Raw genomic sequence first — 21472 nt, forward strand, 5'->3', positions numbered from 1 at the left:
TCAGTAATTGTTCGAAGACCTCATTTACTCACATTATTCAACCCTTGCAAGTGAAGAAAGAATGATAAAACATAAAATGACCCTTCTCAGAAAGGGTCATTAAACATTGGAACAGGCTGCCCAGGGAGGTTGTGGAGTCATCATCTCTGGATGTGTTTAAGAAAAGACTGGACATGGCACTTAGTGCCATGGTCTAGTTGACATGGTGGTGTCAGGGCAATGGTTGGACTCGATGATCCCAGAGGTCTCTTCCAACCTGATTGATTCTGTGATTCTGTGAACAATTAATGACTTTTCTATGATGTCCATAATTACCGTGTTTCAGTGCTTCTGCAAACATTAGTTAAACCGCCTTTACAAATTCTGGCATTTTGGGATTTGAAATGGTGGTGTGGGCAGCTGATGTACTCTGTGATCATACCATCTATTCTGTTGTCTTCAGAAACAAATATGTATTTGCAGGACTTCTTCAAATGACATCAGAAATTCACCCAGGAAAACTAGGAACTGCTTTCTGACACTTGACCCTTTCTGTCCCGTCTCCTCAACCTTCTTACTTCTTTTCCAGTGTCACCATCCAAGTCCCAAAGTCTTTCAGTCCCTGTTCAAAAAGACTATTTTGCTTTGGCTGATTTCCCCCGAGTTGTCTTCCTCCTGTAGCACACCTTGAACATAGAGAATTTCAGCCTAAATTTGGTGTTGTTAAAAAAAAAAACCAAACTGCAAACTAGCTTAGGAAAGCTGTCATGAATTCGGTATCAGGTGACATTGGTGGAGATCATAGAATCATAGAATGGTTTGGGTTGGAAGGAACCTTAAAGATCATCTAGTTCCAACCGCCCTGCCACAGGCAGGGACACCTTTCCACTAGACCAGGTTGCTCAAAGCCCCGTCCAATCTGGACTTAAACACTTCCAGGGAGGGGTCATCCATAACTTCTCTGAGCAACCTGGTTCAGTGTCTCACCGCCCTCACAGGAAAGAATTTCTTACTAATATCTAATCTAAATCTACCCTCTTTCAGTTTAAAACTGTTCCCCCTCATCCTATCACTCCATGCCCTTGTAAAAAGTTCCTCTCCAGCTTTCCTGTAAGGCCCCTTCAGGTACTGGAAGGCTGCAGGAAGGTCTCCCCAGAGCCTTCTCTTCTCCAGGCTGAACAAGCCCATCTCTCTCAGCCTGTCTTCATAGGAGAGGTGCTCCAGCCCTCTGATCATCTTCATGGCCCTCCTCTGGACCCGTTCCAACAGCTCCATGTCCTTCTTCTGTTGGGGGCCCCAGAGCTGAATGCAGTACTCCAGGTGGGGTCTCACAAGAGCAGAGTAAAGGGGCAGAATTACCTCCCTCGACCTGCTGGCCACGCTTCTTTTGATGCAGCCCAGGATACGGTTGGCCTTCTGGGCTGCAAGCGCACATTGCCGCCTCATGTTGAGCTTCTTGTCAACCATCACCCCAAATCCTTCTCCTCAGGGCTGCTCTCAATCCATCCTCCGCCCAGCCTGTATTTGTGCTTGGGATTGCCCCAACCCACATGCAAGACCTTGCACTTGACCTCATTGAACTTCATGCGGTTCGCACAGGCCCAGCTCTCAAGCCTGTCAAGGTCCCTCTGGATGGCATCCCTTCCCTCCAGTGTGTGATCGCACCACACAGCTTGGTGTCGTCGGCAAACTTGCTGAGGACACACTCGATCCCACTGTCTATGTCGCCGACAAAGTTGTTAAACAGGACTGGTCCCAATACCGACCCCTGAGGAACGCCACTCTTCACTGGTGTCCACTTGAACATCAAGCTGTTGACCGTAACTCTTTGAGTGTGACCATCCAGCCAATTCTTTATCCACCGAGTGGTCCATCCATCAAGTCCATGTCTCTCCAATTTAGAGACAAGTATGTCATGCGGGACAGTGTCAAGTGCTTTGCACAAGTCCAGGTAAATGACACAGTTGCTCTTCCCCTATCCACCAGCGCTGTAACCCCATCGTAGAAGGCCACCAAATTTGTCAGGCATCATTTGCCCTTAGTGAAGCCATGTTACCTGTCACCAATCACCTCCTTGATTTCTGTGTGCCTCAATGTAGTTTCCAGGAGGATCTGCTCCATGATCTTGTCAGGCACAGAGGTGAGACTGACTGGCCTGTAGTTCTCCAGGTCTTCCTTTTTCCCCTTCTTGAAGATGGGGGTTATGTTTCCCCTTTTCCAGTCAGTAGGAACTTCACCAGACTGCCACGACTTATCAAAAATGATGGATAGCAACTAAAAATCTGCCAGTTCCCTCAGGACCCGCAGATGCACCTAATGAGGTCCCATGGACTTGTGCACCTTCAGGTTCCTTAGATGGTCTTGAACCTGATCTCCTTCAGTGGACTGTTCTTCATTGTCAATGCCCACGGCGTGCAGTTTGCTAAGTTATTAAAGCTCTTTGTGTCCTCTTCCTGTGGGCCACTCATCAGCATTCATTTGTAAATCATGCTTTAGGAAGAGGTTGACTTTGTAGCAGTGGGGAAATTTTTTCTTTCATTGAGTGTGTGTTTATAAGATTTCTTAACAATTTGTGCATTTCTCTGGCAGTTTCAGTATCCAAAATTTTTAACTCAAGTGAAAGCCCCAGGAAATAAATTACCTCTGGGGAATGATTTCTGGACTGAATCCTTTGTTTGCTTGGTTGTTGGATTTTTGCAGTCACTGTTTATGTGTAGTCTGATGTGTGGTGCAAATGGGGAGTAAATGATGAGGCATCCACAGGTCTGTTCAGGACAGAAGTTGTCCTGCCAGAGAGGGCTCCTCTAGAAGCTTACATCTGCCATCTTTCTCTTGAGTTGATCTGACTGGTTAGTCATCGAGTATCTCTATCATCTTTCCACTGCTGTCATTAGTTCCCTGGTGTCTGCCATCCTTCAGTGGTACAACTTGAGTGTAATAACTTTTCCAGCTTACCACGCTGATGAGATGCTGCCACACACGGGGTCTATGATAGAACTGCAGCCGTAGGAGAATGATGTATAAGTGTGCAACGTTTAGCTCCTAAAAGCACAAATGAAAGGGAAGAAAAGGTTAAAAGGTGTGTTTAGCAAGGTCTGCTGTTATCCTAGGACATCATTGTGCCTTTGCTGCTAGCAGTGAAAGTTCAGCATATGAAAATCCAGGCAAGGGAAGCAGGTACATACCTGTAAGTCCCATTATTCAGTAATCATCAATGGAAGACAAAAATGTTTTAAAGAAAGAAGGGAGTATTAAACATTCTGATATCTCTAAAATAATAATTGTATGTGAGAACGCTGAAAATTTGTGAGGGAATTACACTATGAAATAAAGCTGCATAGTTGTTGCTTTTTTTTTTTTTTTCTTTTATTAAATGGTTTAAATTTAAGTCCTTGCTGCCCTCATGTGGATGTATGCGGTGTTTTCCCCATCTGCTGAAACAAGCAATAGATGGATTTTGTTAGAAAAGCGGTACATACAACAGTATTTATACAGCAAATGAGGGACAATTCAGATACTGAACTGATAACTCTCTGTCTGAGCCAAGGATCTCGAGCAATGTGGCTGGGAGTCCCTGTGAATACGTTTGCTGCATTTTAGTTCTGGAGAACCAGGAGTGCCCTGAGTGTTAGGAATCTGCTGCCCAGACTCTTCCTGGAGAAAGCTGCCTTTGCAGCTGACAAAGGTGATGAAGGCTCTTTCTGAACCAGGTAATGTGTATCCCGAATTGACCTGGTGGGTCCATCCAGAAGGAACAGGCAGTATTTCCAAACACCTTTCAGCTCAGGGAATGAGACAGACCAGCGAACTGAGCACAAGTCTCTCATGTACCAGTGTGCAGGAGCTGTAGGAGCAACACTGATAAAATGGTGCAAAAACAACAAAAAAAGGAAGAAAAATAATCCAGCAAGAGCCAAGTTAAATAATTATTTTCATAGCTGTTACTCTCTAGTGTACGGACAATTGCTGTGTATATTAGCATAAATAATGTTTTTTCTGAAATTAATGTTGGAATTGCATTATTGCCTATATGTTATTGTACCATTACCTGTATGTTATGATACCATCAGAAGCTGTGGTACACTGTTAGCTAACGATAATATTTCATTGCATAGCATATTAGGTGCCCATCTACGTGCCAGAACAAGTGGTCCAAACAAAAATTTAATGAATAACACCGTAAAGATACCAACCTTTGGAGTAAATTACTTAGAAAATGAAGACTTGCTCATTGGTAATTTATAAAGCAAATAGTAAAACTGGATTTTATAACATAGCAATAAAGGGTTTGAATGAATGGCTTTGCCAATCTTGCTTCTGTAAAATAACCTGTGCAGAAATATGAGACAGAGAATGATAGATAAGCTTTTAAGGCTTTTATTTGCTAGCTAATTCAACACCGAATCCAGCTAAGTTTCAGATCTTTCTTAGGCCTTATGCATTTCAGTGTATACACATGACTTTACAGAGTATTAAACAAATTCTGTAAATTATGTTCAGAGCTGACTCTGATAATAAAAATTGAGGAGCCCTTTTTTAGACAGTCAGAGATAAAAAATGCTTTTCAAGGAAAAGTTAGTTAACTAGTTAGTAGGCAAGGGAAAATGCAATCAAAATAAAAATAGGAATACAGTAACCTGAACAGTGCTCAGGTATCCTGCTCTTTGCATGGATTATTTGTATTTGCTCCCATTGCTGTTAACACCAAGGGCTTTTGAAAATAGATTGTCTGCAGTCATAAAATAAGGACTGAAGATGAGACCTGATGTGGAGGCCTGTAACTTGGAAAGGAGAACCAAGGGGCGTGGCTACCTGCCAGATGACAGGTGGGCGAGTTATCACTAGGAAGGATGTAATGTCACTTGTAGAGTGGTTGCTGGCTGCGGATCCCAGGCGGCTGCGCCTGACTGTTTGCTGGCTTGGGTGCTGTTTCGGATCAAGAGGAGTTTATAGCCTAGGTGGATCAGACCTAATATCTCAGATATTGTCACTCTCTGTCCTGTGCAGTAATACTAAAAAAAACCCAACAAAACCTGTTATTGATAGCGGTAAAACTCCTCTAGAGAGACAGAGTCCTTCTGCTCTCCCTCCTCATTTGCTTCAGCCAGGAATTGCCTTCTGTGTGCAGCAGCAAAGTCTGGACTATAATACATCGCTGCTAAAATCCAATCCTTTTCAGCTGCCCCAGCTAAGCCAAGTGTGGCAGAGCCCTGCTGCTTCCTATGGAGAGAGGGGCTTGGGGTCAGGGCCCTTGCTCTCAGGAGCAGTGAGCATGGTGAGGCGTGGGGGAGGCTGTGCGAGGGTCCCTGTGGCCAATGTTCTCCCCACCCAACGCATGGCACAGAGCAGAGGGAGCCACTGCCATCCCGGCCCCAGGGGAGCGCCTCCTCCATCGGCTGTCCTCGTCCCACTGCCCTCCGTTTGGGGAACTGGGAGAGTTTGGCTCCCGGATCCTCTTTGAGGATCTACTTTCTGTATCATAAACATCATGTTCTTCAAAAGAGATCTGTAGCAAGGTATTCAGAAGTTGCTTCTGTTCACTGTGCTTCTGCTAACAAAATAAGCGCTGCAATTGAAATCTGCATTTAATAAAAGTTCCCATGCGTGGGCACTTCAGCAGCATACTTTGTTTGAACTCTCTAGACTTTATAGTCACTTTTTTCTTGCTAATCTCTAATCTTTGTTGCATTCTAGTAGCAATATGGGAAACAATGTTTAGCCAAGAAATACCTTTTATATTAATTTTTCTGGTTAAAATGACAGTTGGAATTTGGGACTTGTTACCCTCACTAGCCATCTGGATTTTCTCAGTGTGGTTTAATATTGTCCTGAAAATAATGAAACTTATTCTGTACAACAGGGTGCTTGGAAATCTAGTGAGCAGCCAAAGAGCTCACTAACAGGAGAACAGTTATCAGGCGTCAAGGGCTCAGCGGTACTGCCTCGCATGGGTTGCTACCCCACGGCACATGTGAAAGAAGGTAATCCACCTTCGTTGTGCCATGGGGCAACAGCAGGTACAGGGATGATTGCTGCAGAGAAGCAGAAGCACCATAAAGTGCTTGTTGCAAAATGACATGTCAAATCTTTGAAATCTAGTGCAGTTCATTTCTATTTTAAGGATCTTGTATGGAGAGCGTGCTGGCAATTTGAGTTGATGCTTGTGTTACAGGAGCTACTTTATAAGGCTCAGACAAATAGATACCAAGTGGGTTATGTGTCATTTTATCTGTGCATGTCAGAGTTTTCAGAGGAAAAATAATAGATTCTTTCATTACCTTAAACTTGCATTAAGCATTTACTCTAGTCCTCTGGAGGAGGTTGTAGAGAAAACTAGATGTGGCACTGGCTGGAGTTTACATTACTTTTACTAATTGGTCTGTACAGTGAAAAACCTCAGAAGGTAAGTTCACTGAGCAAACGGGATAGCAAAACTCCAGTAAAGCTCTAATTGATTCTTCTGGTCTTCCGGTGAGCAGTGTTGTCACTCATTTCAAATTGTTGCCCCTCATCTAGTCCTTCCTTAATAAGTATTTCAAAGCTTTGGGTTAAAAAATTTAGAATATTTAAAGTACAAAATAGATTACAGGATTCAACTATACATTCATGCCGGTTCTGATGCCTTACAGTATACCAACTAGTAGAATCACATAATAAAATTTTGATATGGAAATTTCTATAATTGAAGCCATCTTGTTGTAATGCCACTTTGTGTCACGTATTCCTTCCCTCTGACCTCATTAGTTGTGCCTAGCAATTAGATACAGTGTTACTAAAGAGTTTTAACTTAAAAGCTGTTTTGATTAGTGATTGGTTGGGCTGAGATTTTACTGTGTAGGATTAACTAGATTTAAAAATGGCAAAATGCCATAGTAGCATTAATGACAGACTTTAATGAGAAGGAGAAGTAAACTCCAAGGACCCTTATGATTTGAGTATGGACTAGACTCATTACCTTAATGTCCTGTCCTATTTTGTATACAAGTACTCCAATAACTCCTACAGAATAGTAGCCTAGACAGCATATTACAAATATGTAATCTCAAGTATATAACCCTACATTTTTAATGAATCATAAATTTTGATAATTTTAAAATCAGATTTATTCAATGTTATTGTCAAATAGAGAAAAATGTTTGTTACTTGTTTGGGCCTTTTTAGTTGAGAAACAATATGGAATTAAGACAAAGTCAGACTGGCAAACATTTCCCCCAATTAATAATGTATTGACATTTTAGTTGAAAAATGCATTTTCACATTTTTGTGTCATCCGCTACTTGAATTTCCTTTTACTGTCTTTGTAAGTTAATTTAGTTTTCCTGAAAGTTTACAAAGTTGGAACCTCTGGAGATTAATAACCTTTTTTTTTTTTTACCATTGATCACATATTTCAGTATATGATACTGCCAAGAAAACTCAAGACTGTTCTCACTCCAGACAGCATTCGGTTGTCTCCTTAAATCCTACTAGAGTTGATAGGATTTAAGCATATACTTAAAAGGTAACGCATTGCTGAATGAGGGCCTTTGTAGCTAGCTTTTTTTCAGTCCGTGGTATCTCTGCTGAGATAATTAAAGGGCACTGATTTATTATTAGAACTGAACAGGAAAAACTTTCCCATCCCAGAAATCTGGTAATTTTTTTTCCTGCATTGATCCTGATTTCCTAATTTTGTTTATTTTTCAGTGAACTTCCAATAGCAAGAAGCGTGTAATGAAATTTTTGTTTCTGCACAGTAATATGCTGTGAGAATTAGGCACAGTGTACTGATAAGCAACAGCAACAGTTCTTTGCAGAGACGGCACTGTTTCTGCCAAAGCACGTAGGACGACATCCAACAAAATACTTGGGCTGTAATGCCTAATTTCTCATTGAAATCACGGATATATTGGACTTGACTTAAATAGGATTACTCACTCAAGCAAATTTACGCAAGGGTCTAAGGCACGTATCCAGCTTTCAGTGTGTTAGGAGTCTACGTATTCATTTGGCTCTGGGCCCCAGGCACTTGCATAACGTTGCTTGTGTGAGCTACCCTGCCAAAAGTGAGACCTACATCAACATGGTTACTCATACCAGCAAAATTGTGCCTGGGGACAAGACAGTCAAGGATCCTGCTTCCTTTTGTACCACTTTGAAAATTCTGATGATTGAAGCTCATTAGCCCGCATTACCTTTGCAGTCACCATCAAGTAGTTCTGTGCCACTAAGTTATTCAGCTTTAGTCTAATATAAGAAAGAGATGGAGCTCTTGAAGCGAGTCCAGAGGAGGGCCACAAAGATGATCAGAGGGCTGGAGCACCTCTCCTACGAAGACAGGCTGAGAGAGCTGGACTTTTTCAGCCTGGAGAAGAGAAGGCTCTGGGGAGACCTTCTAGCAGCTCCAGTACCTGAAGGGGCCTTACAGGAAAGCTGGAGAGGGACTTTTTACAAGGGCATGGAGTGATAGGATGAGGGGGAACAGTTTTAAACTGAAAGAGGGTAGATTTAGATTAGATATTAGTAAGAAATTCTTTCCTGTGAGGGTGGTGAGACACTGGACCAGGTTGCTCAGAGAAGTTATGGATGACCCCTCCCTGGAAGTGTTTAAGTCCAGATTGGACGGGGCTTTGAGCAACCTGGTCTAGTGGAAAGGTGTCCCTGCCTGTGGCAGGGCGGTTGGAACTAGATGATCTTTAAGGTTCCTTCCAGCCAAAACCATTCTATGATTCTATGGTGATTCTATGATAATATCACCTCTGTATCCTTTACTTTTTTAACTCATTGATGTTGTTTTTCCTTTTTTTTTAGGAAGAAGGCCAACAAAAACAAAGGACAAGAAAAAGAAGAAAAAGAATTTGATGGAAAGGGCTCAGAAGCAGCACAGCATCTTTTTAGCAACAGATAAAACAAGCCAGTAAAGACATGATTTTCTTTAATATATTGTTTTAAGAAGTGCACAAAAGCTGCTATTTGCTCCTGCCCATGGATGCACTACTATTCAGCTGCTTTGACAGTATTGGTGGCAAATAACTTGTGAAAAAAAAATCCCATAAGCTTGTTTGTTTTATTTATATATTTTTTTATTTTATGTTTTCCTCTCATTTTTGGCCTGAAGACTTCAAGGTCAGGAACACACTGAGTTGAATCAGTGGAAGTGATGCTGAAGTGCGTGAAAGATTTTGTCCTGAGTGCCTGGTCAACATGTTGACACAGAAGGGAAGCAGGAAAGAAACATATGTATGACCATTGGGCGGACTTGTGCATATTTAAATAAAAAAAAAAAAAAAAGGAAGTCTTGGAGGTGTAGGTACTATTGCACCTATGGCCTTTGTTTCCTATATGGGTACATTTCAAGAGTAAATGGATACAACTTACCTACTTACCATTAATGTACGTTGTTCTCAGTACCTCCTACATTGAAACAGTTGTATAATAAAACAGCTTTAAGACAATACAATACACTGCAGGAATGACTGCTCAGAGTTCCAGAAGCACAACAGACCCTATGTGTACATATTACTCTGTCTACATATAAATGAACATATTTACTGTACATCTATGCATTTTTATGTATAATACTTTATAGATGTTTAAAGTTATGTCCTGTTGGTTCTAGTAATATACTTTAAAATAATCCAGTAAACGTTTACTTTTTACTATGTTTTAAGTATCTTCTCATATTTCTCAATAGTTACAAACTGGATTTTTTTTCATTTGTAAAGCACATTCAGATGGCTAAACTACCTTGTACTGACCCTCGCAATGCAGTGCCAGCTCTGCAGTATACTTGTCAGACTAGTAAACTGCGAGTCTTTTCTGCTGTTCTGTGCTCCTATCTCAGCCTCGGTGTATTTTGTCTCAGAAAAAGAAGTGTAACTTTTTTTTAAGATGAGGCACAATGATAGATGTTTTGAGTGTCAGAAGAGAAATTATATGGAAAGTTCTTGGTATCTAAGATTGTATGTGTAGTTTTTATGTCAAATATAATGCACAATGTTTTATTTCTGTTAGTCCTGATCCAGTCAGATACAGCAAACAAGCACCTGAATAAGGCAGAAACAAAAGGAAGAGGCATGTAAGTTCAGTCATTCAAAAGTATAGCAAACCCCAGTCATTGTCCCAGTATTTCGAGTTGTTTGTAGAAGTTTAGCAAATTTAATCTGCATCTGGTGTTTGTTTTGAGGGGGTTTTTTTGGGAGTGGTCGTGAGAATTTTCTGTGTAGGAAGTTAAAACAGCTCAGGATGTGTAAGTTGATAACCTATCATTATTGGTCTTGCATTCAAGGAGATTTTTGAATATGTGCTGGGAAAAGCCCACACTAAAATGGCTGTTATTTGTACTGTCACTTAAAGAAGTTATTCCAGTTCTAGGGCTAAAACTTGCATATGGCCTACACAAAGCAAGGAAAAGCTAAACCAGACCCCAGATCCCTACAAAACTCTTTTTGACATATACTTTAGAAAAATCCCACAAATCTCAGTTTTAGTTTTAAGGGTTATATTCTTTACAAATAAACTAGGGAAATAAAGCATCGATAAACACAAATATATCCATATTTAGCTAGGACAAGTGTTGCTACAAAAATGTGCAGTAGTTAGGCACATATGAATGTTCCATGAAACCACTTGTGGACTTACACTTAACCGTGAGGTTTTTACCATCTTTCATTTAGAATATGTTCATATTTACCTACAACGTAATAATGTTAAGGCCAGTAAGACTGTTCTGATCCTGGGCTGCTATTTTGGACATTAAATGCTCACTTCAAAAAAAAGGACAATAAGAACTGTAGCTGCCTGTTTGCTTACTGGTTATCAAATTTGGCTGTAAGTGCAGTGAATACCCTCATACAATCCTATTAGTAGTGGTTACAAATATTGTATTAGGCATGTCATGGAACGAATGCTACAAACTACAATAAAATGATGTCACAAGCTTCTGAGTAAAATACTTTTGGTCCTTTTTAATTCAAAGAGTGTATTCCTTCAGAATAGCATACACATAGAAGAATTGGAGAAGGTGTGTGGATGTAGATTTTTTCTGACTGGAGTGGAAAATCTGAGGGTTTTCCAAACAGCTGTTTTGTTGATACATACAACATGTTTGAAAAGACACTGTACACTACATATACATTGATTTCCCTTGTCCCGGTCACCTTCATATTCAGAGTTTCCCTGAGAGTGTAGATACAAGAAACTCATCCCTAAGTAGCAAGTGTCCTCATGTGTAGTTTCTTCTTTGTCCTAGACATCTGTTTTTATCCTGCTTTTGCATGGTGGATCCTATGAATGCATTCATAGCACTGGGGTTTTTGTAGGATCATACTTCTCCTGAGGTTAGAAAGGACCATTCCTTGGACGTTAGGGAAAGGTTCTTCACTGAGAGGGTGGTTGGTCACTGGAACAGGCTCCCCAGGGAAGTGGTCACAGCACCAAGCCTGTCAAGAGTTCAAGGAGCATCTGGATGATGCTCTTAGTCATATGGTTTAGTTTTAGGTAGTCCTGCAAGGAGCAGGGAGTTGGACTCTGATCCTGAAGGGTCCCTTCCAACTTGAGATATTCTGTGATTCTATGACCTTGAGAGATCATCTGGTCCCAGTCTCTGCTTGAAACAGGGCTAACCTCAAAGTTGTATCAAATCTGCCTGAGGTGGAGGATTTCACTACCTCTCTAGTCTGTGTTGCCATGTTTGACCGTCTTCACTGGGATTTTTTATGTTGTTGTGATTTGTGTACATTGCCCCTTGTCCTTTTGCTATGCACTTCTGAGAGGAGTTGAGCTCAGTTTTCTCTGTAAGCCCTGATCAGGTAGCTGAAGACTGCTCCTAGATTTCCCTTTAGCCTCCTCTTCTCCAGGTGAAACACCCACAGTGTCTTTGGCCTCTCTTCAGGTGTTTTGTGCTCCAGCCCAACTATTTTAGTAACCCTCCAGTGGACTTACTCCTTTCCTCTCTCATACTGAGTACCCCAAACCAGGTACAGTACCCCAGTGGTGGCGTCCTGAGTTCTGAGCAGAGGAAGTCTGACCTCTTCTGGATTACTCCCTTTTGGGATTCCAGAGAAGATCCTCACAATGGTGGCTTTCATACTTCTGGGATGCTTGGAGAACTGGGGGCAGCTCTGGGAGAGAACTGGTTTAGGCTACTGCTTCAGGATCTTCAAACAGATACTATTTCTTGGTAAAGTGAAGATCAGGTTTTCAAAGCTGGATATCATGAAAACAGCCTGTGCCCACTCTGCCTTTTATTTCCTTTAAATTTGATCAGAAGCAGGCTTGTAAAGGTCTGTCTTCTTTTCTGGTAAGCAGCTGACCAGGTACAGATGCCACCTTTTTCCCCTTTCAGAGCTGTCATTACTTTTTGAATCTCACTGTTTCTCTCAAACAGTGGGAGGATTCAGAGCAATGGAGCTTCTGTGTTCACAAGGCTTTTATGCCCCTGGTTTAATGATTAGCTGTTGGAAATTTGTTTAAAACTAGAAGAGATTCAAGTTAGTGGGATAAAGAACTTTCCACACTGTAATCATTGGTTAAAAAAAGTGCTACACTGCAATGATGTGCAAACAAGTTATTTTTTGAAAATGCACATTCTTTTATACTTATTCACCTGTGCCAGAAGAGACAATTGTGTAGCCCTATTCTGCATTTAGGTTGTCTCTATCCTCAGCATGCCTTACCTTATCCTGACCTCCTAGCATCTGTCTCTTTAAATTAAAAAAAGCCAACCCCCCCCCAAAAAGCAGGTGCAAGTTTAAAGCAATTATTTTGTGGCTGACTGGTCTTCCATGCATCTCAGCTGTTCTTGCTAGTGAGAAATTATTGTTACATGTCTCTTTTCTTATTCCTGGGGGAAAAAAATAAGTTGTGTTCCACATTATGGCAATGCAAACCTTCCATATTATGTATGTCAGTATTAGGAAATTATTCTCCTCTTTCTTACACCTATATGCTTAACATAAAGATGTCTATGAAAGAAAAGTTGTTGTGGTTTAACCTGGCAGGCAGCTGAACACCACACAGCCGTTTGCTCACTCCCCCTGCCCAGTGGGATGGGGAGCAAATTGGGAAAAAAAAGGTGAAACTCGTGGGTTGAGATAAAGATAGTTTAATAGGACAGAAAAGGAAGGGAAAATAATAATAATGATAATGATAAAAGAATGTACAAAACAGGTGATGCACAATGCAATTGTTCACCACCCGCGGACTGATGCTCAAACCAGTCCCTGAGCAGCCGCCACAACCCCCAGCCAACTGCCCCCAGTTTTACTGTTCAGCATGTAAAATTTTTAATGTTCAGCATGACACCATATGGTATGGGTTATCCCTTTGGCCAGTTGGGGTCAGCTGTCCTGGCTGTGTCCCCTCTCAGCTTCTTGTGCACCCCAGCCTCTGCTGGGAGGGCAGTATGAGAAGCTGAAAAGTCCTTGACTTAGTGCAAGCACTGCTCGGCAACAAACTAAAACATGTGTTATCAACATTATTCTCATCCTAAATCCAAAACACAGCACTATACCAGCTACCAGGAAGAAAATTAACTCTGTCCCACCTGAAACCAAGACAAAAGTGAATACTTGTGGAATCCATATGATGTGTCTTCCTTTTTCAATATGAGTTTATAGTACAGAAAACTGCAGAGCAGAAAAAAATATAAAGTAGATTAGCAAAAAATAAAACAAAAATCAATTAAATGCCATGTTAACTTTATTATTTTTTTATTAAAATACAAAATATTGATAAAATCTTGATTGAAATCTTATCAATTAAGAAGACTTTCCAGACAGATTAAGGTCAAAATTAGTCCTTCAACTATATTATGCTGATGAAATAGAATATAGAATAAAATTAACTGGATACTACTGGCACAAGTGCACGCATTTTTAAATGGGTAGTGCTACTGATGACTGATGCTACCGCTTACCAGGGATATGAGAGATTTTTGAATTCAAACTGCACATGTCTTTGCCTTCACCAACATCATGTACTTGTCTCTTCACTTTCACTTCCGATGGTGTAAGCCAGCATAAATTCCAGTAAACTTCAGACTGATGTTATTTTGGACTGACACCAACGAGAACAAAATGTACCCTTCTGAAAGTGTAACCCAGAAACCACTGTCAGCTTTTTGTTTAATTCTTTACGGAAAGCTCTGCCCTGAACCTGGCATCATTTCTTTTGTGAGGAGACTCTGTTCAGGAGTGAGGAAAGGACATTTAGGAAGTATCACAGCAGCCTGACCTACAAGACACCTGGAGGAAGGCAGGCCAGTGTATAAAGTGCAGTTCCCCTCAGGAGTGAAAAATGGTCTAAGGCAAGTATGACTATAAAGAGTATCCTAAGTGAGCCCAGCCTTCTGCCCATGTCTCTCTCCTAGACTTCAACTGATATTTTTTTTTTAGTGCAAACTAGCTCTGTTTATGTCTAAAGAACATAAATCCTCAACCTCAGTGAAGCTGGATCCTTATTTAAACTGTCTGGTAGTGTATCTGTGGTCGTGCCAGCTGTGAAAGAGCTGCCCAGCCTCCTTGTTTTCAAATTGTGTCTTCAATGACACTCATGTAACCTTGTTGATTTTAATTGGGCAATACCAATGAAACTAACTAGCAGTTCATAGACCACAAATGAATAAACACTGAAAATGAGGCTGATTTGGTTTTCCCCAGTCACTTCTCAAAATAGAAATTCAGTTCAAGAGAGCAAACAGTGGCAGTTAGAGAATATGTCATGGCTTGGCTTGCAACTATGTCTTATCTTCCCTGTCAGACTTTAAGGGGGCTTTATGGGAAAGAGCTTCCTCCCTACCCTCCACCCCGAAGTCCTCTTTTTATCAGAAACCTCAGTGAGAGGTTATGTTTTATTTCTCTTTCTGAGTGGACTTGGAGATATTGGTTGCCATGTACAGAAGTGAAGGCCCTCAGCTGCAGGGCGGCTCCTGATCTTTGCTCCAGAATTGTTTCAATCTTTTATCTAGTTTCTGTCTAGTGATACATACAGAAAAAATCTCAGAGATACAGAGTACAGCCACGGGATTTCTCTGTCACAGTTTGGTACTCTCCTTTTGGCGCCATATTCCTAGTTACTCTGGGGCCCGGCTTCAGCAGGAGCAGTGAAAAGCCCTTCTACCTCAAATGTGTTATAGTCTGCTTATTCTCTTGACTAGGGCATGTGGATTCAAACTCTAAGGCTGATCCTAGTAATTTATTTTGTGATCAGATATTTTCCTTCTAGAGAGTTAAAAAGAAATTCATAGACTAAAGGTCTATAAACAGATGATGAGAGGAATAGGCAAGTGTGTATCCTCTCACATCCATAACGTAAAACAGGAATAGGTAAATGTATAGGCAAGTATAACGACCATCCCTGATCCAATGATTGCAGATGCTGAGGGAGTACGAGATGAACGGACTGCAAATAATGGCTCATGTGCTCACCTTACACAGTACTGCCCATTGCCACTATTGGAGGCAGAATATTGAACTATTGGTTTGACTCATTAGAGCCTCTTTTTAGGCTTTTATATAAAAGTATATAGTGTTTGTTGCCCTACTAAGATAGTTTAGATCACAGTTTTTCTGTTGTTTTTTTTTTTCTTCATCATGCATTCATCATTAATTTGTAAATTCAAATCTGTTCAATCCCAGTTCGATGAGTTGTTGTTCAAAATCAAAGTGATCAGTTCTGTTGGGACAGTTGATAAAGACAGTCAGTGACTTTGGCACATAAGGTGCAAGGTTCTTATCACCTAAATGTATATAGGACTTTGAACTAAAACCATGAAGAATTTTCCAGTTTTTGACAAGGTGATAATTCATAGAAGATTGGTAACAGTAAGAACAAATGTGGAAGAAACATTTTCAGTCTGAATTTTATATGCAGTTATGATAAGGATGCATGAATGCTGAATGAAAGCATTTGAAAAATCTGTACTGAGATGACCAAAATTGTGTTTCTTCTAATTATAAATGAGCTGCAGATCTGCAATGCTGATTAGTTGAATGAGGCAATCATTCTTCATTCTTATTCTCATTTGTTATTATTCTTCCTTCATGCAAACACTGCAGCACAAGGATTTGGGGTTTTTGCCCACTCTTTCTTCCCTGTACCTCCTGCTCCCTGGTGCTCCCTATACCATAATTCAAGGAATTCCCATGAGCTCTAAGCTGCAGATGCTTTGCAATATGTAGCTGACTTGCAGATATTTTGGCATGTGTTTCTGAGTTACGCAGCCAGCCACTCTGAAGAAAATCCAGATGTTATTCAGAGAGAGAAAGTAGGTAGTGCATGCATTCTGGAGAAATATATTAATTCTTATTATTTCTCTGGTCAGCTTCATTTTTTGAGGGGTGATGTAAAAAGAAAGGGCAGATGTATTATCTGGGAGGCCTCCAAATCCACTTCTTCTTAGAAAAGTGAGATTTTTGACAATACTGACACTGAAGAACATTGGTGTGTTTTTAAGCAGAAAGCTAACATTACTGTGATGAATACACACAGGAGGTGGAGAACTTGGCTGTACAACAGAGCTTCCTGACACAAATAACCTTATCATAAAACCAAGTTGCCTTTTCTGTATTAAAATGGCTAATTAACAGATATATAGATGAAAGCTTCTTGAGCAAATACAGGTCATTTAAGGCTGATGGATCCATTGCTGACAAAGAAGATGTGGTGTGCATTTCAGCCTGGACTATTGTATCTCCAAGGCTATATTCAAGACCAGTCTTGAAACCCAGCATGTATTTCTTAAGATCTGGAATAGGACTTGAAACCTAGAAGAGGACAATATTGATTCCTAAGCAGCATTTCTTCTGTGGGATATAGCACATTACACAATGTAATTCCTGAATTGTGTGTTTTCCCCCATCTGAGTTAGTCTTAAAAAGAGCAAGCCATTCATTCTCTCCCCATCAAGCTGCTGGTGGGAGCACCTTCCTTCAGCCTGCATTCACCTGCCTAATTATTCCAGCAGCAAAACTGTCCACTGGCTATAGCCATTTTCAGTGCTACATTTGCCAAGCATAAGTCACTTTCCTTTCCTGTAGAAAATTTTATGCTAGCCCTGTCCTCTATATTAAAGATTTTGAGAGTAGATCAAGAGCCAGAGTGCAGCAGTCCTGAGGCTGATCGACAGCAACGAGGTCTTTTGTGTACACAGTACTGTGTGTACTTTCTGCCTTCTTGGGAGCTAGGTGAAGGTGGGTTGATCAGGCAGATTGAAATGTCTGGAGAAACCTGGAGTGAGTGAGATTCTAAATTTGACTGCGGTGGTGTTAATTTTAGTGAATTTCTTTCTCACTTATAAGTTATATCTTGATTCTCTGATCTGTTAATTACGTGCTATTCCAGTTCTCTCACACCAATATGAAAGTCCTCTTATGCTAATTTTTGCTACCTGTTGTTCATAAAAACACTTTCACAAAGCATTCTCTGAAGAAAAGAGTTGAATGAAAGTTTTGTTGATGAAAGATTTCACACAGGACCAAACTGTTTTAAACACGGCACACACACATTTTCCACATGGCTCCTGCCATGCAAAGTGCACCTGGATCAGTGAATCATAGTTAAAACTCTCAAAATTATACGGTTACTTCTATATGAAATGAATAATACATGTCCAAGTGAGACTTAATAGCAAATCCACCTCAGTAAATATAAAATTCTGACTTATTAGAGCTTTGCTTAGCCTGGCCTAGCTTATTAACAACACTTTTGCTATTAGTTGGACGTCGAAACCTAAGTGTGAGCTAAGACATTTGGAAGGGAGATTAGTTACCTGAAAGGAATACATGATAGCTCTGCCTGTATTCATTGTTCTGAAGGAATATATGTGCATATGGCCAGAGAGAAGGGCAGTGCACGGCCAGGAATTAATTTTTAATTCTTGTATAAATGTGTGTACAGTTGAGATGATACTGCTGAGGACTGACTCACAAGCCTTCTTTAACTTTACTGTGTAAGCCAACCACTTTGGAGTCTCCACCTGTCTCCTCCACAGGCTGCCAGAGGTCATCACCACCAACCTCTCTCTTCAGCTATGCTTGTTGAGAACCTTGCATATTCGTCTAAATTAAAATAGATGGAAATGTATCTGTGTTTGGGAGGTTATAAATTACAGCAGCCTAGAAACAAGCATTCTACCATGTAACATACTGCTATGTCACATTAAGCTTCAGAGTGGAGCTGAGACAGACATCTAGGTGCAGAAGCTTTGTTAGATATTGTAGTTGAATCTGTAGATCTTTCTGAGATGAAGTTATCAGATAGCACTGTGTTAATCTTGTTTGTAATCTCCCAGAAGGCCCATAGAGACTTCAGTGAATCACCATGAATTTGAGGAGGCATAAATCTGTAAAAACAGAGTCTTGGCTGGTGTATAAAATGTCATCCATTTTTCTTTTGAGAAAATTCATATTAGTATTCAGTCAGATACAGATAAAGACAGAAACAAACACATTCCAAAAATTTTCTGCCCAAGCTGAAGAACAGTATAATCTTAAACTGGCCATATTCCTACCTTTGAACTTTTTGGAAGTTAACATCAGATGTAATCTTCCAGTATCTCACAGGCTATGACCAGCTGTATCTGTAGAGTTTTTTCAAAACTGTGTGCCATATGTAGTAGAATATGGCACATTTAGATAAATATTTTCTTTGTAAATGAGAACACAAAAATACTATTTATTTTTTAAAAGCTAGCCTTGTAGATGAGATTTTCTTTACTTCTTCCCATTCAGTGTGTGTAGGTAAACCTGTTGTCTTCTGGAGGAATAAATCCTTTTTCTGGTCTTCATGAAAAAGTATAATTGCAAAGGCAGGTTTTCATGAGTGGGGGACAGCAACAACTGAAAAACTAGTATAAGCTTAATAAGCCCTCAAAATTCTCAAAATGCCCTCATTTATTCCAAGAATATTATTTGAACCAGTCCTGGTATCTCTGGATCATGGGAGAGATAAAAAGCATGTGTGCAAATATGAACTTCTCAACAGCATGGGAAGCCATTGGCTTGGACCCAGTGTATTGCATATTCAATGCCAGTTCAATGTTATTTATGCAAATTGCTATTTAGAAGACTGTGAGCTTCATAATTATTACTTAACTTTTTAGATAAAATGTCAGGCCTTTAATTTTTGCTCTTTTGTTTGAAAAAAAAAAGAAGAAAATATTATTTCTTCCATGAGTTGTTTATTTCAGTAAATGATTCAAAGGGAGATGATTGAAAGTTACTAAACAGAATTGGGTATGATTGGTATCTGTCAATTGGCAAAACTACTTTTTAAATAAAAAAACCCTTAAATGTCTACTTTATATAATAATTACAAGTTCAAAGGATTCTTTTTGTGAGAAATATTTGGTAGTGTAAAGCATGAAAGTATGACATAAATATCTGAGGTATTAGAAATTCAGTGCTATTTTCACAATACATTGTCACATGTGACCATTTTATTTTTCAGCACACTTAATTTTTTTTCGAATTTCTATTTAGCATACAGGCATAAGTGGGCATAAGTTACAGGTTTTAAGTCACAGGGGGAGGCAGTGGTGACCAGTGTTGGGAGTCCAGGAACTGCCCTGCCATGGTGACAGCTGCTTCCAGCTGTCTCTGAAACAGGTGTTGTCAACAGAGGGAAAACCCATTCCTGATCAAAACTTTAGCCAAACCCAGAAGCCCCCAGTGCTCTTACTCAAAAATATTTTAGAAGGACAACTGCTGGGGTCTGGAGTTGCACTCTTGGAGCAGGAGACTCTCCGTGTTGAAGGGGGTATGGACACCCTGATGGGCCTGTGAGCGACCCACGCCAGTGCAGGTACGCCTCTGAGGGACTGCAGCTCTGGGTGACCAATGCCAGGGCAGCAATACTCCCGAGGGACTGTGGCTCGCCATCTCACTGTATGGGTTTTGATGGATTTAGTGTAATCCATGACAGAAAGAAGGAAAATGGAGACCGAGGATGGAGGAGAATAGGGGTTTATGTAAAGGGTGGGGTTTTTTTTGTGTGTATGTTCTTTTTCTCAATACCAGACTTGGTAAGCAGAGGTTTGTGTTTGTTGGCACTCCAGCAAAATTCCCCAAATCTAGACTACTTTGACCACAACAGTGCACGTCGAAGTAGACTGGTAGAGCTGACAGTGCTGAGGTCCCAATTTCATATGCAAAATTCTTCTGTATGTTTGTATTTGTTTTGCAATATTCCTGAAAACTGTTTTTCAAATTTGTTGAGTCTTTATGGGAAATGCTGAAGGCAGTCTATTTAGAAAAATTAGTGCCCATCAGATGAAAACTGAGTCATAAAACTCTGGTTTGTGGTGTTGTGTCAACCTGGGAGAGCTTTCAGGATTGGTCCTGCAGTGCATGGTCTCTTGCTTAGGATCACAGGAACAGAAATATATATCAAAAAGGAGAAAAAAGGCAAGTTAAGCTAACACTGTGATGCTGTAGAGACAATCATGGCAGAATGTTTTAGTCAGTCATATTTCAAATTAATTGAACAGAGCTGCATTTTTAATTTAAAAAGTCTCCATGCCCTGAGATGTCTGGCATGAGAAATAGTGCCAAGCTGAGGGAACTGCTAACAACATTCAGGTTAGAGAAGTAATAAAAAGGTCCTGAATAGGTTAGAACATCAGACAAGACAACAGTTTTTTTCAGTCTGAAAAAAACCATGAAGCTACCTTTATAAGGAGGCAGTAAAGGAAATGAACTGTGTTGGGTTTCTTGTCAGCTAAACATTTATTTTGGTTCTTTGCTTGAAATTGTATCAGAGGTTAAGCGCAAATATTTCCAGGTAATTCACTGTCTGAAATGATGCATTTGGCAAGAGTGCTGCAGAAACAAATGAGTTTCAATCTCTGATTGGAAATGTAATAGCAGTACTTAAAAAAAAAAAGAATTAAAGTGCTTTTAACAAGGAGCTCATTTAGTAGTTCCATTTCATTGTCTCATACTTTGTGTCAAGTGGTAGCTAGTAATATTTTTTGCAGACAGTAATGGAGAGCTAGAATAGAAACAGATGCTTCACTTCACAAAAATTGGTGTTCTCATATGCCCCTGTGTTACAGGATCTTTGTCTCTTAGGTAAAAGTCAATTCAAATCCATTTAACCTATAAGCCTGGGTTTTTAAGGGTCCCTTGGCCGAACACGCTGTACTTGAGGCACACGCAACAGCAGAGCCAGTCCAAATCAGTGCTGCTGCAGTCAGTGAGCAGCCACTTGCAACGCTTCTATGACTCTTCACCAGTAATTAGTGAGGAATTTAGCAGTGACCTTGGCTTCTCTAAGCATAAGTACAGCAAGGACCTTTCTGCATAACATCCCTACTGGTACCTCAGTGATAACTATAAACTTTGAGCATTATCAGTCCTGGAAGCAGACACTGTCTGTGAAACATGCAGTTAGTTTCAGAAAGTGCGGTTCCTTAGAAGCAGCTTAGCTGAAAGTAAAAATCTCTGAAAGGAAAATTGGTTCTGTTTTAGTCCAAACCAGGACAAACAGATGAGCTGATACTGCAGGTTTTGCT

At 40.3% G+C, this 21472-nt stretch overlaps 1 protein-coding gene across 2 annotated transcripts in view; it reads left to right on the forward strand.

The window, feature by feature from the left end:
• RSPO2 (R-spondin 2) overlaps window positions 1-8879 on the forward strand; it is a 126585-nt gene extending 117706 nt beyond the window's left edge. For both annotated transcript variants that reach the window (XM_068396275.1, XM_068396276.1), the window contains one exon: window positions 8770-8879. In XM_068396275.1, the coding sequence (XP_068252376.1) occupies window positions 8770-8879 (110 nt within the window). The remainder of the gene's footprint in view (window positions 1-8769) is intronic.
• Window positions 8880-21472: the final 12593 nt, after the last annotated feature.

The sequence above is a fragment of the Nyctibius grandis genome, chromosome 3 (genome assembly GCF_013368605.1).
Source record: "Nyctibius grandis isolate bNycGra1 chromosome 3, bNycGra1.pri, whole genome shotgun sequence".
NCBI lineage: Eukaryota > Metazoa > Chordata > Aves > Nyctibiiformes > Nyctibiidae > Nyctibius > Nyctibius grandis.